The sequence below is a fragment of the Hylaeus anthracinus genome, unplaced genomic scaffold (genome assembly GCF_026225885.1).
Source record: "Hylaeus anthracinus isolate JK02 unplaced genomic scaffold, UHH_iyHylAnth1.0_haploid 12001, whole genome shotgun sequence".
NCBI lineage: Eukaryota > Metazoa > Arthropoda > Insecta > Hymenoptera > Colletidae > Hylaeus > Hylaeus anthracinus.
In genome coordinates, this window is record NW_026534348.1 from 808,439 (window position 1) to 836,378 (window position 27,940).

At 40.1% G+C, this 27,940-nt stretch overlaps 1 protein-coding gene across 5 annotated transcripts; it reads left to right on the forward strand.

Annotated features, from left to right (window-relative positions):
- The first annotated feature begins 218 nt into the window (after window positions 1-218).
- On the forward strand, window positions 219-27,930 carry LOC128891093 (ras guanine nucleotide exchange factor B). 5 transcript variants are annotated; one of them, XM_054150290.1, is made up of 11 exons: window positions 219-813; window positions 6,295-6,366; window positions 8,757-9,055; window positions 10,528-10,865; window positions 11,075-11,431; window positions 12,770-13,304; window positions 14,292-14,389; window positions 21,958-22,069; window positions 23,285-23,643; window positions 23,776-23,987; window positions 24,576-27,930. In XM_054150290.1, exons 2-11 carry the CDS (start codon window positions 6,308-6,310, stop codon window positions 24,751-24,753), a joined length of 2,547 nt encoding a protein of 848 aa, XP_054006265.1. In that variant the 5' UTR covers window positions 219-813; window positions 6,295-6,307; the 3' UTR covers window positions 24,754-27,930. The 5 variants fall into 5 exon arrangements, with proteins under 5 accessions (XP_054006265.1, XP_054006269.1, XP_054006267.1 ...); XM_054150294.1 differs by having other exon boundaries at window positions 221-813; window positions 24,600-27,930; XM_054150292.1 differs by lacking the exon at window positions 219-813 and adding an exon at window positions 5,557-5,584.
- Window positions 27,931-27,940: the final 10 nt, after the last annotated feature.

Genomic DNA, 27,940 nt, shown 5'->3' on the forward strand with positions numbered 1-27,940 from the left:
TCCACGAGTTAAGTGGTAACTGTTTAAATATATACCGAGTTATTCATTGTACGAATTGTCTTCGTTATCACAAATTCCCAACTTTTTACAATGGTCCACGATAAAATCATAATTGTATACTACACACAGCTATATAAAAATCATTCCTAACCAAAGAAAGAATTCTTTATGAATTAGAAAAAATGTTACAATCAAAATCCTACTAGACAATTCTCGCAACCATCGCCAGAAGAAAGCCAATCCCGAAATCCCCGGATCTGAAAAAACGAGAAAGTCCCTGGAAAACACAATTACTGACCCTCAGTCATCGCCGAATTCCACAAAAAAGTGGCCATGGCTGGATATCGAGCTGCCCAAAAAGCGAACTCTCGTTCACCTCGAACGACGGCGTCAGTAACCCCTACGCTCGTCCACGCGCATGCACCACCCCCGTCGTGGGGTTGACTGCCAGAGAAAGAGAGTCAAGGAGGGGGGAAGATCGAACGCCGACACCGTTTCTCGCAGTCTCCTCCCGTTGTTCGCGCGTGCACCGAAAGCATCCTCCTTTCCTGCGCGGCTATCACGAACGAGAAAGGAAATAAAAAAAAAGAAGAGAAAACCGACGGAGCAGACTCGAATTTCGCGAATCGACGCAGCCGTCACGTATCGAGGGTAGTTTTCCTTCCAAGTCCCAGTGTCTTTCTCCGTCCTTGAACGGTTTCGCTGGCGGATCTAATGCGAAGACAGCGACGCGACGCTTGGGAAGCTTCGTGAACCCTGAAGGACTCGGCGTCATCCTCTGGGAACATCACCAGCTGCACGTAACGCGACCAAGTGAGTACGGCTTGCCAAAAAATATTTTTAGAAAGTGATGTGCTTGAGATGACGAAGGATCTTGTTTGGTGGATGTTGAAGGATCTGTTTTATGTCTCAAGAAGGAGGTTGCTTGGGGGATTATTTATGAGTTCGTGAAGTAATGGACGCCAGGTGGATAAACCTGCAGGGCTACTCACGAACGAGGATTTAATGTTTTCATAGAAAAATATAGCGATACAATCGACGTACTTTACAAGAATTATTCTTGTGGAGGTTCGTATTTGTGTTTATGATGATTAGGCACATTGAGCTGCTGTGCCAACAAGTTTCAAGTATAATTGATTTCGATATGAAAATATGTAACACACTTGAGGGATATCTATTTTTTTATTAGTTGTTTATAAGAGCGGGTGGAAGAAACAGTAGAGAATATGGAGTAGAACATTGCCCAACAAATACAAAAATAAAAAATTAACATGTAAAATAAGTGATACAAGCGATTTATTATTGTATGGCAATTTTGTCTTTTGTTAAATTGAAAGACTTGTAATAATAAATAAATGATCCATTCATAAATTGCTTGAATCGCCAGGAAGATCTATGATTTTTTTTTAAAAAGAAACGATTTAAAAGGAATAATTGATAAATAATTTTATTGAATAATTTTACGAAGAAGTTTAAAATACTCGAGTCAAATTGGCCAACTTGGTAGTTTAGTGTTAAACAGAATATGATAACATATACCATGCGTAAGTAGAATGTGGACTCAATTGGGTAATGTCTGACTAAAATTCTCGCATCGTTTACTCGATTGGAATCATTCAAACAAATTGTTAGTTGTTCGCTATGAAACGTAATTTCATTCTACAAGGTTTGCCATAACGAACAGTTCAACTGGAAAGAAAGTGATTCTACATGCAAACAGAAATCGAAAACGTGAGATAAAATTTGTTGGACGGAGCATCCGTTTTGAGAAAATCGATTTCGAAGAAGCATAGTCCGATTGTAAGCGCGCGCGTCATGATCCGATTTACCTCCATATATATCTCAGCATTTCCTCATCGCATTTATACACGAATCATATCGAGTTAATAATAGGAAAACGCTATTTTAGTTTATAACGAGATGGAGTTATGAAGTGGGCCATAAAGGTTGTAGAATTAGAAATAAGATTTTGGATGAATAGGATTTATAATATTGGAAATAATATTTTGAAAAAATCAAATTGAACCGATAATGCTGATCCAGGTGTTTTTGTATAATTGATCTCATTCGATAAGAGTATACCGCGTTTGGAGCAGAGTACACAAAAATCAAATTTATTGCCTCTGACCTCGAACACAGCGACAAACACATTGTATTCTATACGAGGGCGCCACGACGTCTAGCGCCGCGGGTACGCAATCTCGAGTGATTAAGATCAAGCTATCGCATCGGAATGCTCGACCTACGCAAAAAAATTCCACAAGTATGACGTGGAATTCCTCTTTCGTCATGGTGAATGCTTTTATTAAGAAACAACCTAAAATCGCTCTTCCAAAGAATGAATTCAAGGAAATGAATATACGTATTAATTCCTTCAATGCCTGAAATAATTCATGCTTACAAAATGAATTAATTTAAATAATTTGTACAAAAAGTATCTAACATTATTCTGTATTAAACAAGTGAATTCCAGTGGATAAAGTCTTAAAAAATAAACGTCTAGTCTCGACCAAAGAATTATAAAAAAAATTCATAATTTAAAAAATGCTGACTAAATATTCTTCTCTCTACATTAAACGAAATCATCATTGTATTGTATTAGTCTGCAGCATGGAAGCAAGCGCATTCACGTTACTAAGCCTCGTCATCAGTATTCTTTGAACAACTACGGATAGCTTTATTTATGCGACTCGTATTACAATATTTATACTGGCAGGCGCTAAGGTGTACATTTCAATGGAGAAACGCGACAGTGTGTCGAATAGGTATTATTTCTGTGTTCCTCGTCAATAAATCGTCCAATCAATAAAACCAGAATCCGATTCAATGGATGCGCGAGACCGACGTCAATTATTTAGAGGACTCCGTACCCTCGATCTGTGTGTGCACTTGTAATGAAGAAACATTGTTTTTGAATAGAAACATGGAGTATTTATTGATTGATCTTTGATCAATGATAAAATGGCCTATCGAAAACTTTACCATCATTTTTTGTTTGTTTGGAAACTCAATGATATGGTTGATTTACTTAATTAGTGTCAAGTGCTTTACTTTATTCATAGTTTTTAATTGTGTTTTATTTGATAGTAAAAAGTACTTGGATTGTTCTTTCAAACAAACGGATTAAAATTATATATAATTTTGGAGTGTGGGAGTGTTTGGCGTGCTTATCGATAGTTTCGCTGGCTGTATCGATACATTCGATACTTGTCTGAACCTGGAACCTGGGTATCTGCTTGGCCTTAGTGGAGCCCACCACCGCGAAGGGTAGAAAGGACTTGGTCGATCGATGCGTGACTCTGCTTACGACACGCAACAGAAAGAGAAAGAAGGATGGCGGAGAATAAAAGAGAGTGAGAGGGAGCAGAATGTCCCCTAAGTTGGGAAAACAGTCGGGTGTCACGGCTACTCCGTTATATGCAGGCCTCGTTTCTTTCCCTTCTTTCCTATCGTTCCACAGTTCTTTCCCTTCTTATAATGTTCGCTCCTCCACATGACAATGACGAAACTTTATTCGCGAGAGTGCGACATTCACGGTTACTTCGGAAGAAACGTTCTCGACCTTGCACTGAACCCTTGGAAACCATTGTTGATATCATTTCTCGCTGTTTAAGGAGGAATTATGAGGGAAAGAAATTCAAATTGCAAATGAAACAAAATGTGTCAAAAGTTTATAAAGTATGTGGGCTTTTAAAATCTCTGCAACGTAGTCCAATGAAAACTGGAAATCATTGAAAATAGATGCAGCTTGCATATACGATAAAGGTAATCCTTTCGTTGAATCTATCGGATTTTTTCACCGGTAGTATCTGACGATGTAGAACTATGTATCAACAGGCGACAACATCCCTCTTATCGCCTTGCTCTGAAATGTGGAACTAGCTAGAATCTTTGCATCGATCATGGATATTATGTTACAAGCTCAAAAGGAAATCTAATATGTACTAAAAACGAAACTAATTTTTAAGATTTCCTTTCACGTTCCAGTTTGAGAATGAAAATCAGCTTTGTGAAAATCTATCTATTATTGATGTTCTATGTAACAAACTCTATTGGGTCAATCGATATCGATCGGGTAAATGGTCAATCGTGGATGTAACTGCAAATAGTCGTCAGGAGCCTTTGGCACCGTGGAATAACTGTAACTTCGCTCGTGGTTCTCTGAATGCCATCTTTCCGAATGAGAAATAGGTCGGAATAATTGAACTACAAGTAACACTTCAATTCGAAGATTGCATTCGTTATTATTAAATTAATATAATAACACATAAGACCATTTCAGTTTCTCATGACTTGGTGATCAATCGCGTTACTTATCGAATGATATTCGTCAAACCTAATCTTTCAGAACAGTTTTTCTTAGGGGAACATTTCAAGATTCTCACTTTTCCAATCTCATTCGAGAAAATTACAATCCCCGTGTTGTACATATTTGATGAAAGAACCAAGTGAACCGAATTGTTTCTCTTGTCATCCTCCCTTCCATTTTTGTCTGGACGTTAACTGTCACATTAATAATAAATTTCACTCACGGAAATTGAACTGAACTGACCCTCGTCACTGTTTCGCATGATTTAATTTAAAAAAACAGCTTCGAGTCAATTTAGTGCCAGGACTCGTTGATTTTGTGCGAATCTCGGATAAAGAAAGATTACGAAACGTTACCTGCGTGCCCTTCTGCTAAAGCGAGTGTTTAGAATGCTTTGGAATCGAGGTAAACGGATGAGAAATCGGAAGCCGTAGAAAATAAGTAGGCGCGAAATAACAGAAGTAAACTACGGGAACAGTAAAACAGATACGCGAGGTAATCCTCTGACGGTTTCAATCTCCGGGGAGGAATTGCAAGAAACAACGTTGTATTTTATGTACATTCTCGGGGGGGTACAACCTATAAATTTTAGAAAAGGTTGCAAATAACGAAATAAAGTGTGACGAAACGGCTGAAAATAATTTCTGAAAAAAAGCAGAGTATAATTACTTATCCAAATGACTTTCATTCAAACCAAAAATATTCAAATATGAATGCTTCCACGCCATACATAATTCTCGAAGAGCTCAAAATAGTAAAAACACTGTAAACTGACGAGTAAAAATGTAACAAGAAATGACAAATTATTCCAAGCAAAATATAGTCCTTAAAATCATGAGCATACCCATTAGCTAAAACACAAAGCAAGCTAAAAGCAACGCGCAACGATCGATTAAACAGTTGCCCCAAACCGCTACGCGAAGCACCTAAATACCCATCCGTCCATCCCTCCCCCAAAAAATCACGCACCCTCAACATACACGACACAGAAAATATTTAAAAAGTATTTAAAACCAGCCTACCAGCAAAAATCACCCCAAATGAAAGATTAGAAAAATTGAAGGAGTGTTTAGCGACCGAGTGGAATGTCAGATAGAGAGAGCCAGGGACATGGTATAGCCGCAGGTAGAGAGAGAGAGGGGGGGGGGGGGTTGATAGGGAGGGTGAGGGAGGTGGGGCAGAGAAAGGAGAACAGGAACGAGGGTGTTGGTTGCGAGTCGATAAACCAGGGGAAACGCGAACACCCTTGCGCACGGCTTCAACATGGCGGTCGGGGTGAGTCCCATTCCCTTTTTCCATTCGGGATAGGTAGAGGAACTTGGTCGCAGCGATCGATTCCAACAGCACGTTGCTGTTCTCTTTTTCTTTCACGTTCCTGTGTGTCGTACCTGCGAAAATGATCCAACGGGATCGATGAGCTAATCGCAGCCACGCGGTTCGCGTACGTGTATTCCGTCGAAGAATGAGAGTCCTTCCCTCGTGAACGTGACATACCTGTGCCGCGCTTTGTTTGGCAGTTGTGTTCTAAGATGAAGCCAAAGTAGAACGCGCGTTGTGATTTGTGTGACACCACGTCGGCGAGTATTTGTTTAGTATAATAAGAATCGACCGAAAAGTTACCCGCGGAAGGTCTTTGATTCTTCGCACTATAGCGCCTCAACCACCGGTCTATTTAAAAAGAGTCAGTGGGTGACGAATCTAATACATGGATTTTGCTTGGAATAATTTGTAATTTCTCGTCTTGTATTTGAGACTTACGTGTTGTTTGGCTGACAATTACCTTCCGAATAGTGTAAATTTGCTTATTTCCTAAAGTTGAGCATCGTTAGTAGACAACCGCTAACATAATAAATTCCAAAAGCTAACCGCTAAAATTAAAAAGCCTACAAATAAATTACTCCTAATTAAGGTGATATAATTGCCGCAGAAACGCAAAGAATCGTTGCTGAGGAACCACATTGACCTTCTATTTCGATTATTTCCAGACGAGGATCCGATATGCGGCTCAGGGAAGACGTCATCTCGGTACCGCTGCATCCTGGGGGACTGAACAACAAGTAAGCGTAACGTCCATCATCCTCGACCGACTCTGTTCATCGCGAACCTTACGCTCTTGCCTTCTTGTCCTGTAGCCTTGATTCGTTTCATCATCGCTTTCGTTCACCCTATCGAGCTTCCACCGGGCCCGATTTCGCGGACTCGGGCAGTGCTACCCCTGCGGCAGGGCGAGTTGTCGCGATTTTCGTGAACTTGCTGTGTGTGGAACCACGTTTCTTTATTTGCGAATGGCGTGGCTGCGTGGAAACCTTTTTATTTCGCGCTGTCTTTGGTTGTTTGTGTTCCGTGTTACACACAGTGTAACTATTTATTGAACGTGGAAAGTGTCCACATATTTATGAATAAATAAACATACTCAGTCTAATTAAATATTACACGTAAATATCGTATCATCAAAGAACAGAGAATAATTAGTTTGAGGGTTGATTTGCTTGACCTTTGTTAATTAAAAATTTCTCTACTATTGCGAATACCATATAGTCCTGAATTCCTCGAAAATTGTATCCCCGATTACCCTGCATTTAATTCTACGACCAATACCATAACTTACTTCTCAAATACTACGTTGGACAACATTTTAAAAAACAGTATTTCATTTGTTAAAGTTAACAGGAGTACCGTCTTGGTAGAATTAGCAATTAGCTCACGTTCAGTCGCGTAGTTTCACCGAGATCTAGCATTGAGTTGCTTTAGATGTTTACTTATCTAGTGTAAATTGTAGAATATTTATTCCAAACCTTATTATTAGCAATGCCAAGGCATTTAACTGAAAAGGAAAACCAGAAGGTTAGTGTTGACTCTAAACGGTCCCCTTTTTTGATACAATATGCCGTTTACGTTAATTGTTATTGTTTCATCATGCATTCTAGGATACGTGCTTCTTATGATGTTTACAGAAAAGCAATAACCCATCCTACCACCTCCGGTCTATATTTTATTTCTCGGTGTGCCCTCCATTTGTAAATATTTCTATCTGTCTGTCGAACGCATCAAACAGTCGCACACACATCGCAACAAGTGATTGTCGCATGAACTTTCTTACCACCGATCCAAAAACCTTTTCAACACACGTGTTTGTTGAACGTACGAGCATTGTTACAGGTAGATCATCTCGTTAACGATAATCAAATTAAAAAACAATGCCAATGCCGACAAAAAGAATTTATTCTAAGAAATCTTTTTTACTCGAATGTAAAATGAAATAACTTGAAATATTGTTTCAAAAATACTCAGGTCCGATTACTATAATTCTTGAATTGTCATTGTTTTTCGATATTTGTTCACATCAAGCAACAATTCACACGACTATGCTCGAACTTTACTTCTTCGCTAGGTTTAATATTCGTTTCTTTGTGATCTGCAGCGATTACACGAGACTCTTGTTGTTAGAAATTTTGTTTAGTGCGGTGTTACGTTTTCCTTCACTAGATACAGATGGCTTCACGATAGATTTCAGTTCACAATTTTCTTTACGATTGTTGTTTCGAACATGATATTCTCTATGCACGACGTCATGCCAATTATATATTCATTAATTTCTGCAAACACGTTCGATCTACGATTCGCAAGGTCTTTGACGATCCCTTCGTTGAAATTGCACATTCGTATGCACCACCGAATATCGATTGGCTGTCGTAGTCGATCACGCGAGCTTGACGATGTTTGCGTTTGCTTGACGTTTCGGTTAGCGACAATCAAGTTTAACGAACGCCTGCTGTTTGATCTCGTAGAAAGACTTTTTTTGCACCGATACTGTACAGCATAGATGTATGTTTGTATGTATGAATCTCTGGACGAATGCAATATACTGAGCAATAATTGATATGCTGAGATTAGAGAGCCTTCGTGATCGATGCTTGCAAGAAGTGAGATCGACACGAGACTAACTCGAACTAGGAAATTCAACAAATTATGAAACTTTGGGAATGTATAAAGGGTTCATTGTCGCTGGAATTATACATAAAATTTAATCGAGAATTTAAGATTGAGATGCTTTTCATTTTTATTACTTATATTATTTGGATATTCGAACACAAGCGTTCGAATAGATCCGTGTATGAGTGTATATGATAAAAATTAGTTTGATAAATCATAGTCAACTCTGCAGTAATCAGGCCAATACGTTCGACTAAATAGTACAGACAAATTGGTGGATCCGTGTCGCGAATCCGTTTTGAAAATGGATAATTGTCGGGATTTTGATGCAAATGGCCCTGTGCGGCACGGCGCAACGCGGTGCGGCGTGTGTGGGTGAGCGGAGTGGCTCGCGCTACCGCTCAAACGTCTTACGTAGGTGTGCTGACTATATTTGCATCGCCATAGATCGTACGGGCCGCGACTAACGGATCGTATCGATCCACTTGGACTCATTTCTCTGTCTCGCTCGCAGTCAGCTTCGTAGGAGCGACCAGCACCAGCCAGGCACCGAGGAAATCGGGAATCGCAACGAGACATCCTCGACGAACAACGTCTCGGTGACCAGAAGCCCGTCGTCGGCCGACTTGAGCTCCGAGGACGCCGAGGATTTCCGAGTCGCCGAGGACACCACCACGTGGTCTTCCCTCGCCATCACTCGCGACAACGTGCAGATCGATAGCTCGAACAACGAGACGGAGAATTTGAATAACAATCTATCGATACCTAGGATCCGCAGAAACAGTTCTATCGAGAGCTTGGCCGATTACGAAGGTAATGATTATAATTGATTGTAAATTTATTTCATTGGATTTGTTTAAGCATTTTTTAATTTTATGAAAATAAAAGTTAAATGATAGTGATTATCAAAGAACATTTATGACGCAAGCAAACTGAAATTTGCAAACTTATTTTTCTCTTTGTAGAATTTGAAGGGGATTGAATTCTTCTAATCAGAACATTTAATTTCCTGTAGTTATAATGCACGAGTTCCTGGTCCAGCAGATCTAATTATACACTGAATTTACTGTTACGTTCTCTTCAAGGTTTTTCCCCGTAGCTCTGTGATATAACTACACAACTTCTTGTGAGTTCAGTGTTTACATTGTAGACTAATAGAAAAGTATTCTCTATTTTTCAAAAAGACCAAGTAGAATTCATCATAAAATATCGAAACCAGGAGACAATGATTAATTATAGAGAAGATTTTAGCAGTTGTGTATAATAAATCGATATCAACAATAATTTGATCCATCCTCGAGAGAATCTATTAAAAATTTCATGAAAACGCTCGCTAAAAATATGATAGTTTAAATAATCTGCTGAGATCAGTCTTCTCGTGATTTGTCATCGTAATTGCTGATTCATAACGCAATTTTCTTCAATTAACACTTTCAAGAATTGCCCTGCGCTCCTATAAAATCCACACTATGTGATCGTAGTGATTCTATGATAAAAATTCAACTATGATTTACTAGAACCAAAATATGTTGCTAAAATTTTCATCACAGAAATTCCACGTGCCAATTGAAAGGCTAACCAGTCTCACTTATATTCCATAGCAGTGGATATGAAAATGATGTCGAGTGTAATATCAACAAACTGGGTTCAGTATTATCATAAAAGTCACGAACTTCGGTATTTCAGGCAGATCCCCAAGTTCCACAAGAATGACTTTGTCCTTGACATTAACCGCAATTCTTTCGACCTAATGACGCACACGACCTTGATATATTTATAGAGTTAAGCACTAATATATCGCCCAATTTGGCTGGGTGTCTGCTAAACAAACAAAAACAAAAAAAAGAAGCCATCGAACGAAATAAGGACGTCCGTGTGTTTTCGTTGTTGTCCTGATTGGAATCTTAATCTGTCTTTATGTTAACTTTACCCTTACTTATAATGAATTTATTTATTAATTTACTAAGAAATACTTATCAAACGACAGAATCGAGAACATTGCAACGACTGAACACAACTGCTCAATCCCTGAAAACCAGAGTCAAAGACCGACAAGTTAAATATACATAAGATAAGACCGATATTATCTTTTCGAAAACTCGCGTTCCCCTGCACGAAAACGCGTCGACGCGTCAAGTCAATCTGTATTTTGATGAAACGGTTCAATCACGAGATCCCCCTCTTCTGGATCAGTATGCCTGGACAGCTGCGATGAGTCAGTGCCGCGTTACTATGCCCGATTATACTGTATTCCGGCAATGTTCAACGAGCATGAAATTCCGCAGGGCGTAACTCCTCTCACGAAGACTCGTCCCACGAGTTGACACCGTCCGAGTGGTCCGACTGGTCCGAGGAAGGAAATCTACCCGCAGGTTGTCGCGGTATCGTCAACCCGAACTATCCAGGCTTTCAACACCTGGCGCCTTCGCTTCTCTCGGACACAGATCTGACGGAGGACGAGCACGAGAGCTGCCCTGATTACGCCACGCTAAACGAGATCGACACTCGACCAGTCGAGAACGACAACGAGTATAATAACAACATCGAGGACAGCATCAACCATCTCTGCGGGCAGAAAAACCAGCGGAAGACTTTCTACGAGAAGCCCAAGTTCAATATACAGGTAAATCAATCCTTGCATGTTATTTATGGTATTGGATAAAGTTTTAAGTAACGTTTGAGGAAGGATAAATTCCTCCTATGCCTACTTCAAGAAATCCCAAGAAACCAAAAGAATCGATTTCTCGATCTCCAATCGCTGGTGCGCCTGCCTACGCCAGGCCAGTCACGAAGCCCGCGAAACTGATTGTCGGTTCTCGGCTCTGCTTCCAGACCGTAACATCTTTGTACGAGTCGGTGGTGCCGCCTTCGGAGAAGTGCATAAACTACGTGAAGAGCGTCGAGGATTCGAGGACGGAGGAGAAGATACTCTCGCCGGAATCGGTGATTGTTAACAGCGTCGTCGAGGCGGAGACGCATCTGACGGTGCTGGAACCGGAGGAAGCACTCGCCGACACGGTATCCGTAACCACCACTGAATTTTCGGAAGCGATCCTGAAGGACAAGCAGGATCGCGAGGTCTCTGTCGAGGTGGAGATCGTCGAGCTGACCACCAGCGTCAAGGAGACTCTCCAGTTTCCAGAAATCGAGGAGATACCGGACTCGGGGAAGACCAGCGAAATTGGCGAGGTGGGTATCGAAATGTTTCTTCTCATTACCTTCGTGTAACAAGCGAGTGATGTCACAGTCGTTGGATAACGCGAACGGTAATCAAAAGATCGATCACTCGATACTGTGGATACGGTAATGTGATCTCGTGTTTGTTAAGAAAATGTTTGTATTAGGTTGATGCATAAGAAGGGTCGCGGTCGGTTATCAAAACTTTAAGAATAATTTCTACGTAATTCTAAATGTTCAACATTTTAGCCTCGCGATGATTCTTTATTCAACCCAATCTAAATTAGACCAGATGCCTTTGGAGAAGTCAACAACTCAAATACTTTGAATACAATTTTTAAGTATACTATAAAGTTGTCGTTTTTTTCTTTTATTATAAAACAGATGTCAATACCAGAGTAGAAGGATTGCTATTGTCTCAACAAATAGAGCATTGAACGAATATAGATGGGAAGTAGGTAACACGTGTTTAGCGTCTATTTTAACGACACCGTGTACGTCTTGCAGCAAATTGCATCACGTGTATCATATTGCACGTGTGAACGAGACGAATCGCGTTTGCGTTGAATTTTCTAGTGGAAAGGATTTCAAAAGCGTTTAATTGCTGCGATTTTTCACGCGAATTAAAGACCGTCTGCAACGTAAACGTTTCTTCGTTGTACCGAAGCGATCTAAATTAACGGGAATTTATTTTAATTAATAATTAACAAATAGTAATTACATCGCGAAATGGTCTGTGTAACCTTCTATAAAAAATGATTACTAACGTTATTTCATAAATTAATTACTATCCGAGAATTTATTCCTTATCGAGCACGCCGGCACTCGTAGCTCATGTGGAAGGCTAACGACTGCATACGAGACGCACACGCGTGCAGACCGCATTAATGTATTCAGCATCGTTCACGGCACGTTCCTCATTTTAAAACAGCGTAACTCTCAACTGTTTCACGTCGTGTAGTTACACGGCAGCGTTAATCGTAAATTTCCTGAAACTTTAGCCACGGACTTGCTTCCACTTGGCAACTGAATGCCAGCTAGTAGGAATACAGATCAGCTTCGACTATAAAAACTGACGTCAACGTATGAAATACTCCAAATTGTAATCGATACAGCAATATAGTTGGCAAAAAAGAAACCCCTCTTAACCCTTTACAAGTTACCGGTACTCGTTGTTACCACTAAATAAATAGATTATGACAAAAAAAGGAAAAAAATGCCCAGGGAGTTCAGCTCTATAAAGTGTTAAATCACGCGTAGATAAACGTTAGTCCCATTCTTAATCTTTATCGTATGGTATTGCGGTTTGCAACGACGACGAAAGACCTGACGAGCGTTTTTATTTTTCAGACGGAGGATATCGTGGTGGAGGCAATCGACCTGATACGCGAGGCAAAGGAGTTGCCTCGCCAGGCACGTTCCAAAATAGGCAACCGTCAGACCGTCACGTCGAACGGCTCCGCCGACGACGACTCCGGGAGCAACACGGACACTGACAGTTACCCAGAAGAACAGCCCACCTACACCAAGCTCGAGGAAATCGATCTCCTCTCGAGCATCGGCCGCGATATCGGGGTAGATCTCGAAAAATACGTGCAACCGGTGCCCGACGTCGTCGCCATGGAGGCTCTGGATCCGATTCACGTCTCCACGCGATCTTCCTCCGCCATCAGCATGATCAAAGACGCCATCGAGGACACCAACAAATTGCTCGATCGCGATCTACCGGAGGCCTCCAGCGCGGACACTAGAAAAAAAGAGAAGATGGCGAGGAACCAGGCGAAGAGGAGACAGCAACAGCAACAACAACACCAGCAACAGCTGAGGACGTCCAACGGACAGAGACGTCCTGATAAGAGGAGGGCGTACACGGATAATGGTCCAGGTACTTGATTGAAAACTTGGATGATAACCCTGGGTATTATATTATTAACAGAATGTTGTCTTCGCGAGTTGCGTCATGTTTTAACTCATGCACCTTCGGTATATATAGTTTTTATTGACGAAGGTCAGTCAAATATATTAACGAACATATCAACTATAGTGGCTTTCTCTTTACTCTTCTTCGACTAGAAACGGAAGTGTACTCTCGTTACCCTTTGCACCGCGGAAACGCGATTACGTTTAATTTACTGTTGCTTCACAGAAGTGAAATTTTACGGTGCGAAAGTATGGAAGACAATGACCCATGCGAACCTAACAGTAGGCGGCTCGATTTCGACGCAACTGGGAAACGTATAATCTTGGTCAAACTTGTTCCTTATTTTTCACGTCTATCGTACAGGAATCCTACACGATTACCGTAATCTCTGAGACAATAAAAGTACCTCGTCCTATCTATCATACATGACACGTTTCTTTCGCTGTGGCTGCTCATTTATGCTTTTCCTCTTCGACTGTTCTCTTCCACTTATGACTCTGCAGAGTTCACATTGCGTTCGTGTAAAAAAATATTACCACAATTCTCAGGTCTAAAGGAATGAACTGAAATAGTAGAACAATAGAAACGTTTTCGAACTCGTGGGGTCACTTTATGTAACGTTTATAACCATTAGCTTGTCCTACTTGTAATAACAATTGAATGGTTGGGAATTATTCGAAATGAATATTTAAGGAATGTGTGTCTTGTTCTGCTTAGAATCCTTGATTTTACGGTAATAAATAAACACGCAAAATATTATGAACAAGTGACAAAGACAAGTGAATTTGTAATAGTTTGTGTGTAATAAAAAAAAATATCAAAATAAATATAAATATTGACAAATGAAAAGTAGAATAGCGGAACCCAAATTGGTTTGAGCTTGTTAGTCAGGGTCATTTCAACCGATATAGCGCACACGATACGTGACGTATTGTTTTCTTCTCGTTAAAGGTGGCTTCGACGTATACAATATCGAGACTGCGATGCCGAAGATCGACTTGGACGCGATTGAGTCTCACTTGAGAGCCGCGCGCGAGGAGGAACGACGGGTAAGTGAAAATTATTACAAAAATATGTGTTATGGTGGCTAAAATCTAGCGATAGGATCAAGTTCGATAACTCGGAGATAACCTACATGGTAAGTTGAAATGTTGGAAATTTATTATTTGAAATAGCAACGAAGAACTAAGTTCTTATCAACTGTTGGCAAACAAGTGTCTCCTATGTACTTTCAACTTGTTTTCAAAATTATTGGATTATTGGCAATGTTTCTGCTCCAATTTATAGTGAAAATTATTGGAATAGGGAACTAGGTACAATCTCCTTTTTCTGCGGAAGAACACCTCTCGGAGAAACGAGATGAAAGAATCCAATTATCGAAAGTAAAGAAACTATCATGATATGATTGGTTCCTTCGATCGCTGCTCAACCTTTCACTTCGACATACGCACACGTTAATTACGTCGTATATTTACGTGGTAGTGTGCGGTATTAAAGAAAACACAAGCTTTGCGCGAGTCTTGCGTGCAACACGAAAAACGATGTTTTCCTTAGATAAAACTACTTTTGATGCACCTCAGAGATTACCTTCTGTACTTTGTTTGTTGAGCAATACTTTCGTACCGTGAGTTTTTTAATTATGAAATGAAACGACCCAATGACGGTACCCATCGCACCTGTACCAACAGAACTCCTGTTTGAGGTCAAATTTAATAATTAAATGAATAAAAAATAATAAGACAGTTCTGATTTATATCACTTGTGAGAATAAGCTCATAAAGTAGATATGTATAAATCATGTGTGAAACTATGTATAATTAATCTGAAAATAGAATTGATATACAGGATAGAATTCATTCTGTGCTGGAGTGGCACTGTATTTTCAATTCACGAAGTTACGTCAAAAGAACATCTCGAAATTCAAAGTATTACTTCGATACTTTTTTTTAACTTTTACCTACATCACATAATTTCCCCTTTTAAAATGAAACTTCTTCATTTAATTAGGAAGAAATATATTTCTAAAACAAACGTTGTTAGTTTGAATAAGAAATAACCACATACTATTCTTCGTCCCTGATAAACGTTATCATTACGCAAATGAACGTCCGCAGAATGAAACGCGCGAGAACGTAAGGTGGGATATATAATAGCCCCACTCGAAAGGAAAAAGTATCGTAATAAACGAAGCGACTCGAAGGAGGGAGAGAAGTAGCAATTTTGCGTCCAACTGGTCGATGTTCTCACGGATAAAACTGTACGATAAAACTGAATGAATACACACACGCGACGAGATTGAATCGCTTTCGTCGAAGGCCAAAGTATACGCAGACTCGTAATCATAAATGTTGCACGCCTGATAAACTCTGACTCGAACGCTCTAAATAAAGCGAAGGAGGGATACGGTGGGCGTACTCAAAGATACGAGCAGACATCGATTCGTAGCAAAAAATAAGAATTAATTAACAGAAACGAGCACGTCGCAGCATTCTACATTTACTACCATTTTAATTGGAGGAAGTTATTTATTTATTAATTTAAATATTTATATCGAACTTTATTATTGTTTCAAGTAGGCAATAAATGAGAAAAGACTGTATTTTTATATTGTATATGGCGGAATTAATTTTTAATTTGCTCATTACTTTTCATTTTCTTTACACTCACCGTTTCTACGAATTCAAGCTTTGAGAAAACGTAAAAGGAACATATCGATCCTATTTTAATTTCAAATCTGTATAATCTCTCAATAACTGTGTCCGTTGAGGAAAAGCGTCCAGATTCTCGGCTCGCGGATGGGAATTTTAATTTCTCGCGCAGATTCCTCCACGGGCGGAGAAGAGGAACAGCACTTCTCGTAATGCCGACGAGATGTTTCGCGGCGAGTGTTTTCTGGATTATTGACGCGGAAAATAAGGTCGACGAGGTTTACGACCCCGTTTCGGGGTCCCGATAGCGAGAGTCTCATTAAATGCACAGACGATCTATATTTGCCCAGTGCAGTGGCCATTGTATGGAAATAGGGGAGCAGGAAACGGATGCCGGCGTAGAGACGATCAATGCGACTATCGCGCATAGCCTGACACATTTCGACGCGTGAGATCCGACGAGGGTTTAACGTCGATAATCAGGGAGAATCGCTAACGAACGGTGTCACCGTTTCCCGCGCACCAGCGACAAGTTTTTTACATTTCAAGTATCGTCATTCAGCTGCCCGTACATCTTTGAGAAGAGGCAATTACATTTTTTTAATTTATAATGTCAAGAGACGCAGCTATGTAGAGAGAGAGAGAGAGAGAGAGAGAGAGAGAGAGAGAGAGAGAGAGATGTTATATACGTATAGAGAGAGACTCCTCTATGTTTTGTGGGATATTACCATAAACATATGGAATGGTAAATTTGCGGAAAAACGTTGTTTACTCGGCATCCAATTTTGAAAGAGCACGACTCGCATTATAACAACTTGAGATAACGTATCACTGCACCTTAGAAGATGAGGCAGCCGTAGGTCAAACGATTTGCATGAGCAGCCAAGCGAAGCACTTTGCGTACAACTTGCGAGAGATACATCGCAGATCTTCAACCGCAGCTGTTCGAAAACAAGTTTCGAAGAAGTATTTTACAAACGATTCCGAACGGAGGAAGCGAACGTAATTACGGTACCGAGAGTGACGGTCGAAGAAGTTTAAGGAGTTTCGAACCCAGACGGAAAAAAAGTAAGACGCAATTTCATAGCAATCTTGTAAACATTGAACTTTTAATCAAACTTATGTCAAACTTCAAATTTCTGATACACGTTCAAAATCAATTGGTCAGCTGGACAGTTTATTATAATATTTAATTATTTAAAAGTGTTATCTTTTTCTAAGAAAAAACATTTAACCTCGCGAATTATTAAGGCTCATCGTCGTCAATCGTGCCACTAGATTCAGCAATTTCTTCTACAATCAGGCTACAAAAATACCTCTTTAAAAATTTTACCAGATATACTTGAAAAACATTTCACGATGTTCCGGATAAAAATTCCTAAAAATCGACTTCTTTTATGAATCATCAGTGTTAATATCCCAAGTTATAGGTGGTTTACGCTCCAAGCAAAATGCGTATCGCGTTCTAGTAAAGCGGTTGGCAAATCCACTAGAAAGTCGAAATGAACGAGCAGCGTATAAATCCATGGTTCATATTATTGTTCGAGACTAAGAAAATTATCTCGTTCCTGACACCAATAAGCAGGGACGTTCGCGTCAAAGCGTGCCCAGACACTTTCACCGTGGACTGCGAAAAGCCCAGCTAGTCCAGCCTCCGTAGACGGTTAATAGCACCAGCTCCACCACCTCCTTCGAGCAGCAAACCTAACCGGAAGATCGGTTCGCCGCTCACTTGACTCGCTTTACGCCAGTCTCGTGTTGTTCTCGTCTCGCGCGTGTCTCATGGCAAAAACGCAAGTAGTCGCGCTTTCGATGTACCCTGGCGCGACCAAGAAGCCCCCCAAGCTCGTCGACGACAGTGAATCGTTTAAAAAGTGAACATCCTCATAGGAGACAGTGATCACCTGATCGATTTTCCGCTGGTCGAATCGCGAAACGTCGTCGAACGCGCGTCAAACTCACCGATCGCAGGTGACGCTTGTAATTTCGACGGCGATCGATTTCCACAGGCTAGGATTTTCCCTGAAACGCTCTGGTAATTCGATCCTCTGCGGCTTCCGGTTACGGGCTACCTCTGTTATTTGTAAACCAACGTTTCGTCATCGTTGCGGTCAGTTTTGTCAGGGTCAGAGCAGACATCGATATTGCTAGCGAGGCACAATAGGAGCTTGAATAACGTTGTGTGTGGGATCGAATCATCGTCAAGAATTTAGGGCCTATTTAGGTTAATATTAATATTATTCTCAATTCCTAATAAAGTTAAACCACGCTTTTCTATCAAGACAGGAGAATAAAACTCGCCAAGACCACAACAATTAGTAGAGTCTTCTAAAAACACAATTGTCACAACAACAAAAACAGATGTAGCAAAATCCTCCCGCGCGAATCTTTTCGACATACTAGGAAAGAAATTGAAAGATGTCTCGGTGCGTTGCAGGTAGCTCGTAACACCAGTTTCGGAGCACTGGTTACGGTATTACACGGTAAATAAAAAGAAAGCTGACGGCTGTAAATGGACTGAACCCGTGATTTCATTCGAGTGCATTGCACCGTGAAGAAGTCGTCGAAAAACTTCTATGCTGACACCTCGAACCTCGAATTGCTCGAATACCTTTCTCCTCGGTTCATCGCGAGAAGAAACTCAGCGTGTGGGTTTCTGCGATTTAAAATTCAAACCTGACGCGAGAAGGGGCTCATGGTACTCCTCCGACGAGCTAGTCGACTTTGTGTCACCGTTTACTGGCTCCTCGTTTCATGAAGAAATTTCACGTGTCGAGTTTTCCTTGGCAAGGAAATCTGGGCAGACGATACTGCGCAAATGAAGTGAAGAGAAAGCGGATATTGTTCGGCGGACATAAAAAATTGGCGGAGGAAAACTGGAGAGGCTAGAAAGTGGACGAACTGCAGCGAAACCTTGAAATATGGGCAGCAGTAACAAGTCGAGGAGACACTATAAAAAGGACTCGCGATTCGTCTCGGACCTTTACACCTTCACATACGACGACTTTGATCTTGTAAGATTAATTTTTCGCAGTCAACTTGACGAATGGCGACAGGGTCTTTTCTCTCGTTATTAATTTTCTTTGACATTACGAATGATTTTCTATTTGCCTTGTTGTGTTGTCAAGGAAGAGGATCGTTATTTAGCAACAAGTGTCACCTTCGCCATCCGAGACACAAGTAGATCGTTAGTAGGAACCTAACCGTTAAATACTAGGTGAAATACGAGACATAGTGGTGTACGGAGCGCGTAAGTGGGGCTCTTTTCTATTGAATTGGATGTCTCATTCATATTGCATCAATCCCGATACTTGTCCACTTGCAACACGATTTTCCACTTTAGAGGCAGCTATGTAGGCTCTATAGAAGCTCTGCACGTAAATAAACACATCATTTTGAAGCGTAACTCGTTTTGAAAAGTAGAAATGTTTTATTCATAATTGCTTCCTCTCTTCGTCCACGTGGCATTCGTGAGAATCTGAAGATTTATTTTCAGGGTCGATTGTACACCTTGGAGGCCCTCGTTTCCTCCACTTCCGCAATAGTCTTTGTTCTTATAATCTACCCTAATTGCAGAACGCTCGTATAACTGGTCTCATTAAGATTTTATCTCAGCTGTCAAGTATTTTTTTCACTATGTTGACGTTTATAATCGATTTCCCAAACTGTTCTCAATATTTGTTTACTCTTTATTTATGCTTTATTTCTCACATTCGCGACAGCTGACGTGAATTTACCTCACTTCAAATTCCATTTCAGGTTCTGACAAAATCATGAAAATCTTTTTATTTTATACGTTTCATATTTACAACATTGATATTTCAAAACATATTTTGTAATTGATAAGACGATAGACAGGAAAGGGGAGTTTGTTTCGGTGATAAGATATCGACAACGAAAGCATTGTTTCGATAACCCTGTCCGATAAATAGTTCCCTACACTTGCTGTTCCAATGGAAGGTCGACGACCGGATGGATTTGAAACACAGAACAGGGAAAGTGGGTCGTGATTGTGAAGTGCTAAGACGTTAATTTTGGCATTCACGCGCTAGTTAATTACGCCAAGGAAAAAGAAAGTTTCGTGAGATTCGATGGAAAGCGAGATCGAAGTAGCAATATCGAATCTGTAAATTCATCTACCTCGCATGTGGCGGTCAAAAAAATAATACAGATGAGGTTAATTAATTTTTAATGACCAGTAGCATTCTTACAATAATACTAATTTTAAAAAGATGCATCAAAATGTCTCGTATTGACTTTGTTGAAGAAAAGAATAGTAGCTTCGTTTGAAAATGACAGATTGAACAGTAAAGGGCAGAATAACGATTTTCGGAACGTCCCATGAAATAGTAGAATTTCGCTAAGGTTAAAAGATTTTTAAACGGAAATCCTCGCTTTGAATAGACCCTTTCAACGAAAGCTGATTCTATTATTCTGAACTTCACCTTCGCGGTCCAATGGATTCTTCTCGCACGACTGCCCTAGTCAATTTATTGGAAAAAATATTTAACATTCAATGTATACAGTATGTTAGCATTTCAATAGGCCAAACGTCAGGAATAAATTGTTAAACTTGGCAGGAGACCATAGTACCCTACAGTAGACGAAGTCTGATTTATTAACACGTATGTTAAAATAGGACAAAGACATAATCCAAAGAAGTTATCAAAGCTTTAAAGAAATGCTTCAGAAGACACCAAACTATAAACAGTACCTTTAAAGAATTTCTACAAAGAAGTTATCGAACAATACACAATTCGTTAACAAATTTTGTTTGCTAACGAATTTTTGTTGGATTTCACAATCAGTAAAATCTATTGCTACAGTAGATTACAAAACAGTTACGTTCTTTGTTGACAGTGGAAACGTGTTCCATTATTTAAAAACTGTATTTAACACAAGATACGTTATATTCTGCTTGAAATAATAACACGTTCTTTGATAATAACACGGTAAAAGAAGAGCCTGTACCCAGGTAAATATCTGAGTCTTCTGAAACAAGACCTCGAACACGATAAAAAAACAGTGTACTCTGTTAAAATTGAAACTTACTAACTAAAATATACTTAAAAAATTGAAAGTCTAGTATAATCATCTAACTGTACGATAGATCACTGTATCGAACACAAAGGCAAAATGTGCCAAAAGTAGATGACACAAGATTAGATCGTTGGGGTGGGTTGGGTACAATAGTCTTTCCTTTGACTGAAATAAATCTGTCTCTGTCGCCATTCCAACGGTTGAATGTCGCTTTTTTATCAATACCTCGTAATCGAATGTATCGGTTACCGTGCTGGCATTCATTTCTGGGGCATCAGGACGATGATAAAGAGCCGGCCAAGGAACAGCCAAAGTCAGGAGCGACGGTGGACGCGTTGCTCCAAAAATCCGACGAAACGAAGGAACCTGTAAGGGAAGATCTTGTCGCGCGATTCGATAGAGTCATACGAGGCGATCCAGATGAAACTCTTCAGGTGCGACATTCGCCAATCTTTAACACAAATACTTTTAAAAGAACATATGAACACCACTGAAGAATATTTTACGAAAATAATTAATGATAAAGCGAAATTAGTACTTAAATAGACACTAAATCGATTACAAATTTTTTTTTGTGAAATAGATAAATATTAACCGTATTTCTCTTGAATCTTAAAATAATTTCATTCATAAAAACATGAAGTGTGAATGTCGAGGGTTGACTGGCCTCTTAAAGAGCGATACCAATTTCCTGGCGTCGTGGAATTAAAGCGAGATCCATTAATGGCACTCCCGTGATAATTCGTGGCACATTACGCAGTTTCGTCGGCAGAAAGACGTCAATCTCATTAATGGTTCCATTCCCACGCGAATGTAATTCCGATGGAACTTGAGGAGGAGTGGCGAACTTGAAGGGGGATTAAAGCACCGAGGGGGTTTCCTCCCCTGCGTGTAACGGGTGATCACACATCAGATTTCTCTGTCCACAGCGACGAAACGACCGTGAAGAGATCCGAAGGAGGTTGGCGATGGGTCCAGACGCTGAAGACTTGCGCGCTGAACGCGGAAGAAAGCCCAGCCTTCAGTCGCGGCTGCAAAGCGGTCGGTATCGCTCGAACCCTTAACGCTCCCGAACACCTTGCACCCCTAGAACCATGCTTCTTTCTTGTTTCATTGTGAAAACATTCGCGCGCAATCGTACCGCCACACTTACCAATTAACGTGGAAATGGTACGTCTGATGGGATCTATGGTGACATTTTTTCCAATAGAAATAGTGTTGGTTAATGATTGTGTGGGAGGAACAAGTTACAGTGTCTGTCGGTTAATTCAAGAATTTTGTTCGATTTATTTAATCCATAATGTTCTATTTATTTAATATAAAAATAATATCTAATTTTGAGTTAGCTAAAAGAATGATAATCTGAAATAGTTTAAAATGTGCTGTGTGGTTATATATCAAGTGTTCACTCTTATTTGTATAGTCGTGGATCAAATGAAATTCTTGAGTTGATTTACAGAGATATTATTTTTGCAAGCAGTTTGCAAAGTGAAAGCACAAGGGTATGAACAAATTTATTACAGACTTGAAGTGAACTACGAAACTGTTATTAATCTATTATTCGAATAAAATTTTCTCTGCAATCGGTTTAACATTATAGTGTTCATCAGTTCATTATATTTGATTGTTATACGTTCTTCACCTATACTTGAATGAGATCAAACAAATTACGATACAATCTCAGTAGTGGTATAACGATTTAATAAAAAGATATTATAAATACATACCAATTACAAACAATATTTACTGGTTTACTCATGAAGATTATTTTTCAAATTATTGCGTACCTGTAATGATGTACAATTCCAATTTTTAATGTAGTTATAAAACAATAATTTACTCTGCGTTGCACATTTTTCTATTGATTTTATTCTCTTTAATCTCATTATATTCGCAGCAAAACAGACCGATGTACATTCAGACAAGAAATAATGTTCACTAACTCCAGGTGCGAGCACGAGTGGGTTAATTAGCACAGGGAGCATACAAAACAAGCTTCCCTTGTTCTCCCAATCTTTGTTTCGATAATGGTAACACTGCGATATCGAATGAAAATCACAAACTGGTGCACGAAGCAAATGAAATTCATACTTTACAAATGACTGTACATATAAATGAATTCAAATTAGGATTGAATTTAATGAATTTGATTCAAGTTTTGGAAATTATAAAATAAAAATGGTGTTCATTCTTAAATTATCGATTCAACTTAACTCATAGAAATGTTGTTGTTGAAAATGTAACTCTATTCTTCAGGAATGAATCTCCAGATCTGCTTCATGAACGAAACACCCTCGGACACGGAGTCTCCGTGCTCGGAGAACGACGCCTCGCCTGGATCCACGCCAACATCGCTGAACTCGAAGCAACAACAGAAACAACAAATGCCAATTAGACCTCAGGTGCTCAGTCTTCCTCCTTTAAGGCTCGATATAGGATCGAACTCGGCGCCGATCGATGAGGCTGACTTCTTCGCCAGACAGGCCAGGTTGCAGACCGAGGCGAGAATGGCCCTCGCACAGGCCAAAGAAATGGCGCACATGCAGATGGAGGTCGAGAGACAAAGGCTGAAACAAAGTCCCATCACGGAGATGGTCCGATCCAGCCTCGAAAAAGTGAGTACGCAATTAATAGTGACAATTGTTCGTCGATGAACAATAAATAATTGGGGATGTCCTCTTCAATAATACCAAATAATTCGTTTTCTGAATATTTCATATAAAAATATTTCCCTTTACTTTTCTCAGGTCGGTGTCCAGTTAGGCGAGGACAGACGCAGATTGTCCCGAGTACTTTTAACAGAGCTAAACGTCGCGCAGCTTCAAGTAGTGGCGAACGACTTGCACGCCAGAATTGCGACACTGAACGAGGCTCTGGTCGAGGGACTGCTGAGAAGGGACGATTTACACATGGAGCAAGACTCGATGCTCGTCGACGTCGAAGATCTCACTCGATACCTGTAAGTTTGGTTTTCTAGTGACGAGATCATTCTCAGACGGCCAGTTTTTTCTATTTCTGCTCCCATTTCGAGCTGCGCATTTCCCGACAGCTAATTAGGATTAAAGAAAAAGGGGGAATGCTCGTAAAAAGACGTATGCCCCATTTCTCTGAATGCAAAGTAGAACGAGGGCTCTTGAAACAAAAATCGATGTTTTTCCGGCGCTAGGGTTGGCCAACCATACTTTTTTCCTGGCGTTTAAGCCCCTTTGTTTAGCGAATTACGTTCCACGCGAGTACCACCCGCTAGAAGTGAGCGCATTTCCAAGCAAATTCTGCGAGCGTTTCTCTAAACAATTGGGGCTGATTGCGGGAAACGCAGCTCGATCTCCGTTCCTTATCGCGTGATTCTACGCGTCGTAATTAATAGTCTTTCAATCTTTGAACGTGTCACTTGTTATTTGCTACATAATTAATTCATTGGTATCGAGTAGAGTTTTTCTGTGAAAAAAAAAAAGAGTACCCCTTTAACAATACCACCACCAACATCCTCCGTGCAATCCATGACGATCGATATATGTATTTTCGGGCCTGTCGCGCTAATAAACAGCTTCTGCTGCGTTCGCATGCACAGTGGTGCCAAGCAGGAGTCCCTGAAGAAGAAGCAAAACGCGAGGGATCAGCAAACCGCGAGCAGAAGTCATCAGCAAACGACAGCCGCGCAGAACAAGTCGTCCATGAAGCCGAAGCTGACGCACCGCGGTCTGGTCTCCTTGGTGAGAAAATAATGCCTGGCCACGAGACTGCGTGGTCTCGTCGGAAATTAATCGAGCAGAAAGCACTGTACCATGAAGACGCGATACTTAGGGTAGATCACCTCGAAAGCCATGGTCGACGAGCTGTGGATTCGGAACCGAAGCGCAGACTCGATCGCGTCATCGATCGCCGATGCTCGAAATCTCTCATTAAATCAAAGTGTTTTGAAAGAAAATTCGATTCGGAAGGAGGAATCGCGCGATCTCTCGAGACGGAAATAGCAGTTGTTTCACATGGAAAGACTAACGAAACCAGTTACATTGTCGTTTCGCTCCTGTCGTAGATTCAACGAGAGTTGAAAAGAAAAGTTCAATAAAACTCGTTCCTCTCCCTTATGACAGTTGGAGAGGGAAAGAGTGGTTTTTGCCAGAATTTCGAACATTTTTACAGCTTCGTCGTTACCAAGTGAAAGTATAATATACGTACATATATACATAACCGGACAAGTAGCAACGAGCAAAGTACCCTAACCATTGTAGTCCTGATCGAAACGAGTCCCCTTGTCTATGCAGTGCGCTTCTGAAACGTTTGGCCAAGCCTAATCGATACATTCCACTGGAAAACTATCGCATTGTCATGAACAGAATTTTTGTTTTAAAGAAAAATAATTTCTTGGAAAAGATAAATAGAGCCAAGAAACTATTCTTTTTGCAATACAATCGTAGGTCCTCGGTATCGCTTGATTTCAGAGTTACGGAGACAGAAGATACATACGTTTGCGAAATGTTTCAATGTTAGAATAAAGTATCAAGCGTGTAAATATTATTTGACATTGTTCGAATACGATAACGGGATGTAAATATAAATAGGAGAACATTCGTCGGAGCCCAAGCTTTCAGATTTCTTCGATTGGGAGATCGGTTCGGAACGAATTACTTAATTAGAGAGACCACGATGAGATAGTTGTGGCGTAGAGGAGCTTGTCACTTTTCTCGAAGGGTCTTCCTGGAACGCTTCGACTGATGCGTAAGTTTGCGCAACTGTAACTTGAAACGAAAAGTATTCGCAGAAAATATAAAACAGTTTTCATCAGAACCAACGTAAGTTTGGCTGAACTATTCAGGAGAAGCCTGCGCGTCCAATTTCCTCCCTCCGCTCTGGTTATATCTTGCAGCCGTGCATGCATGTGTTTCCCGAGTGTATCGCCTTTATATGATAGCGTTAAACGGTAGGCAGATCTCTTCTCTATGTTGTAAATAAGCGAACAGCCGTGGTTCTGACGGCCAACCAGTTCTGCAGCACGCGTTCCTCCGTCACCAGGATTTTTTCTTCTCCCTAGTCGAAGACGTTTCTCTTTCTCTCGACGTCTTCCAAACCCCGGCCCTGACACGGGCCGAATCGACTCGCCAGGCGACCGGGTAATTTGCCAGCAATTTACTCCTGGCGTAGCGTATCGAGCAATGATCAAGATGGAACGACGTCGACGCGCGTGTCGCGTGATCCAGAAGTGTCTGAGAACGAAAGCGTATCATTGTAACAGGAATTGATTCGACAGTGACAGATAACGTTGAGGTAAAGACACCGGTAAGAGACATCTGTAAGGTTCTTGTTTTAACAGAAAATTTGCTGTGCTTCTGTTTCTTATTGGACTGCAATGCCTCTTCTTTATCTCTCAATACTTTGAGTTGAAACAAACGAAATTCGATATGCTCTTTAACACACAATTATCGAAAGGATTAAGGATAGTTTGTCTAGTTCTCAATCTTAAACATTGGATAGAAAGATAAATGGGCTCAGCCCACTTTCATAATAAACTATTCTCTCTCACTTTTGTTCTTCTAAACTAAGTTCCAACTTGACCTGAGTTTAATTCAATTGAACGAAAGAACGAAATGTATTTCAATGAAAAGCGTGCACGAATAGAAGCCGTAGAAGCTACGCGTCGACGTTGTAAAAAATTTGATACCTAAATGTATCGCTTGTTTTCATTTGCTTGCGTAACATTAATGCAAGCTTTCTGTAAAAGTAACTGTGTGAAAGAAGCGACTTCAATCATTTGTACATACACGTATTGTTTTGTAAAAAACCTCCATGCGCCGAGAAAAACGACGTCATTTGATCATTTCATCCATTTTAGCAAACAGTGTGTTCCCGAAGATCACTTTTAATCGTCGAATTTTGTTTATTCTGTTCCATTAGTTTCACTTTGTACAAAAACAAAACTCACAGACACGCGCGCGCGCGCGCGCATACAGGTTCGAGGAACTACTGGTATTTAAAACTAGTTATTAAAATCGTGTAGTGATGAAGTGTATTTAAAAAGAAAAACAAAACAAGTCTATCGAATGTAAGCAAACTTTATCGTTCTATTTATACTTACAAAAATTAACACGTATATTTATCGAAACCTACTCACTTAATATCACCAAAGAAACGAATACATTCCTTTTATATCTTAATGCAACGCTAACAACTACGAAACGTCTTATTTAAATACTCTATTTATATTGTAGTAATGTTTATTCAACCTTGTGATCGTACTTATTTAATAATTCGTTTAGTAAAGTATTTTAGGATCGTTTGAAAAGTTTTTTTTTCGTCTATTTCATTGCTTGGTACGAGGAAGAGATCAATTTCAGTTGAAACAGTTCTTTCTCTTTGTAAAAATGCATCACCGTGTATCGCAACGAGGGAAGGGAACGAAGAACGAACCTACATATCCAGATATCGAACACAGGAACGATCGAGCACGCATAAAAAGGAAATGTATAAGAAAGAGGAAAGGAACAAAGTGGCGATTAGTCCATGTGCTAACCATAACAATGTATTCGAGTAGGAGAAACGGACTGATTAGACGATTCGAAGCAAAAATTCCTTTATCGACCGCCCATTAATGACAACTTAGACTTAGCAAAGGTAATCAAAAGTATATACATACATATATATTATATACGTTCGTATACTTGAAATGGATTAGTCCAAATTTTGCATAAACGTATTCACGGAATTCCATGTATTCATACTTAAAGATCTACCAGGTACAGCGAGTTTATTAAAAAAACGAGGCAAGATGTATATGTACAAGTATCGAATTCCGAAGCCCTTTAATTTCGTATTTGCGCTCCCTTTTGCCTCAATCACTTAACGAAGACACAAAGTTATAAGCGAAAAAGTGGCAAATAAAACGCAGAATGTTTGATCTCTGACAAGTTATTCGAA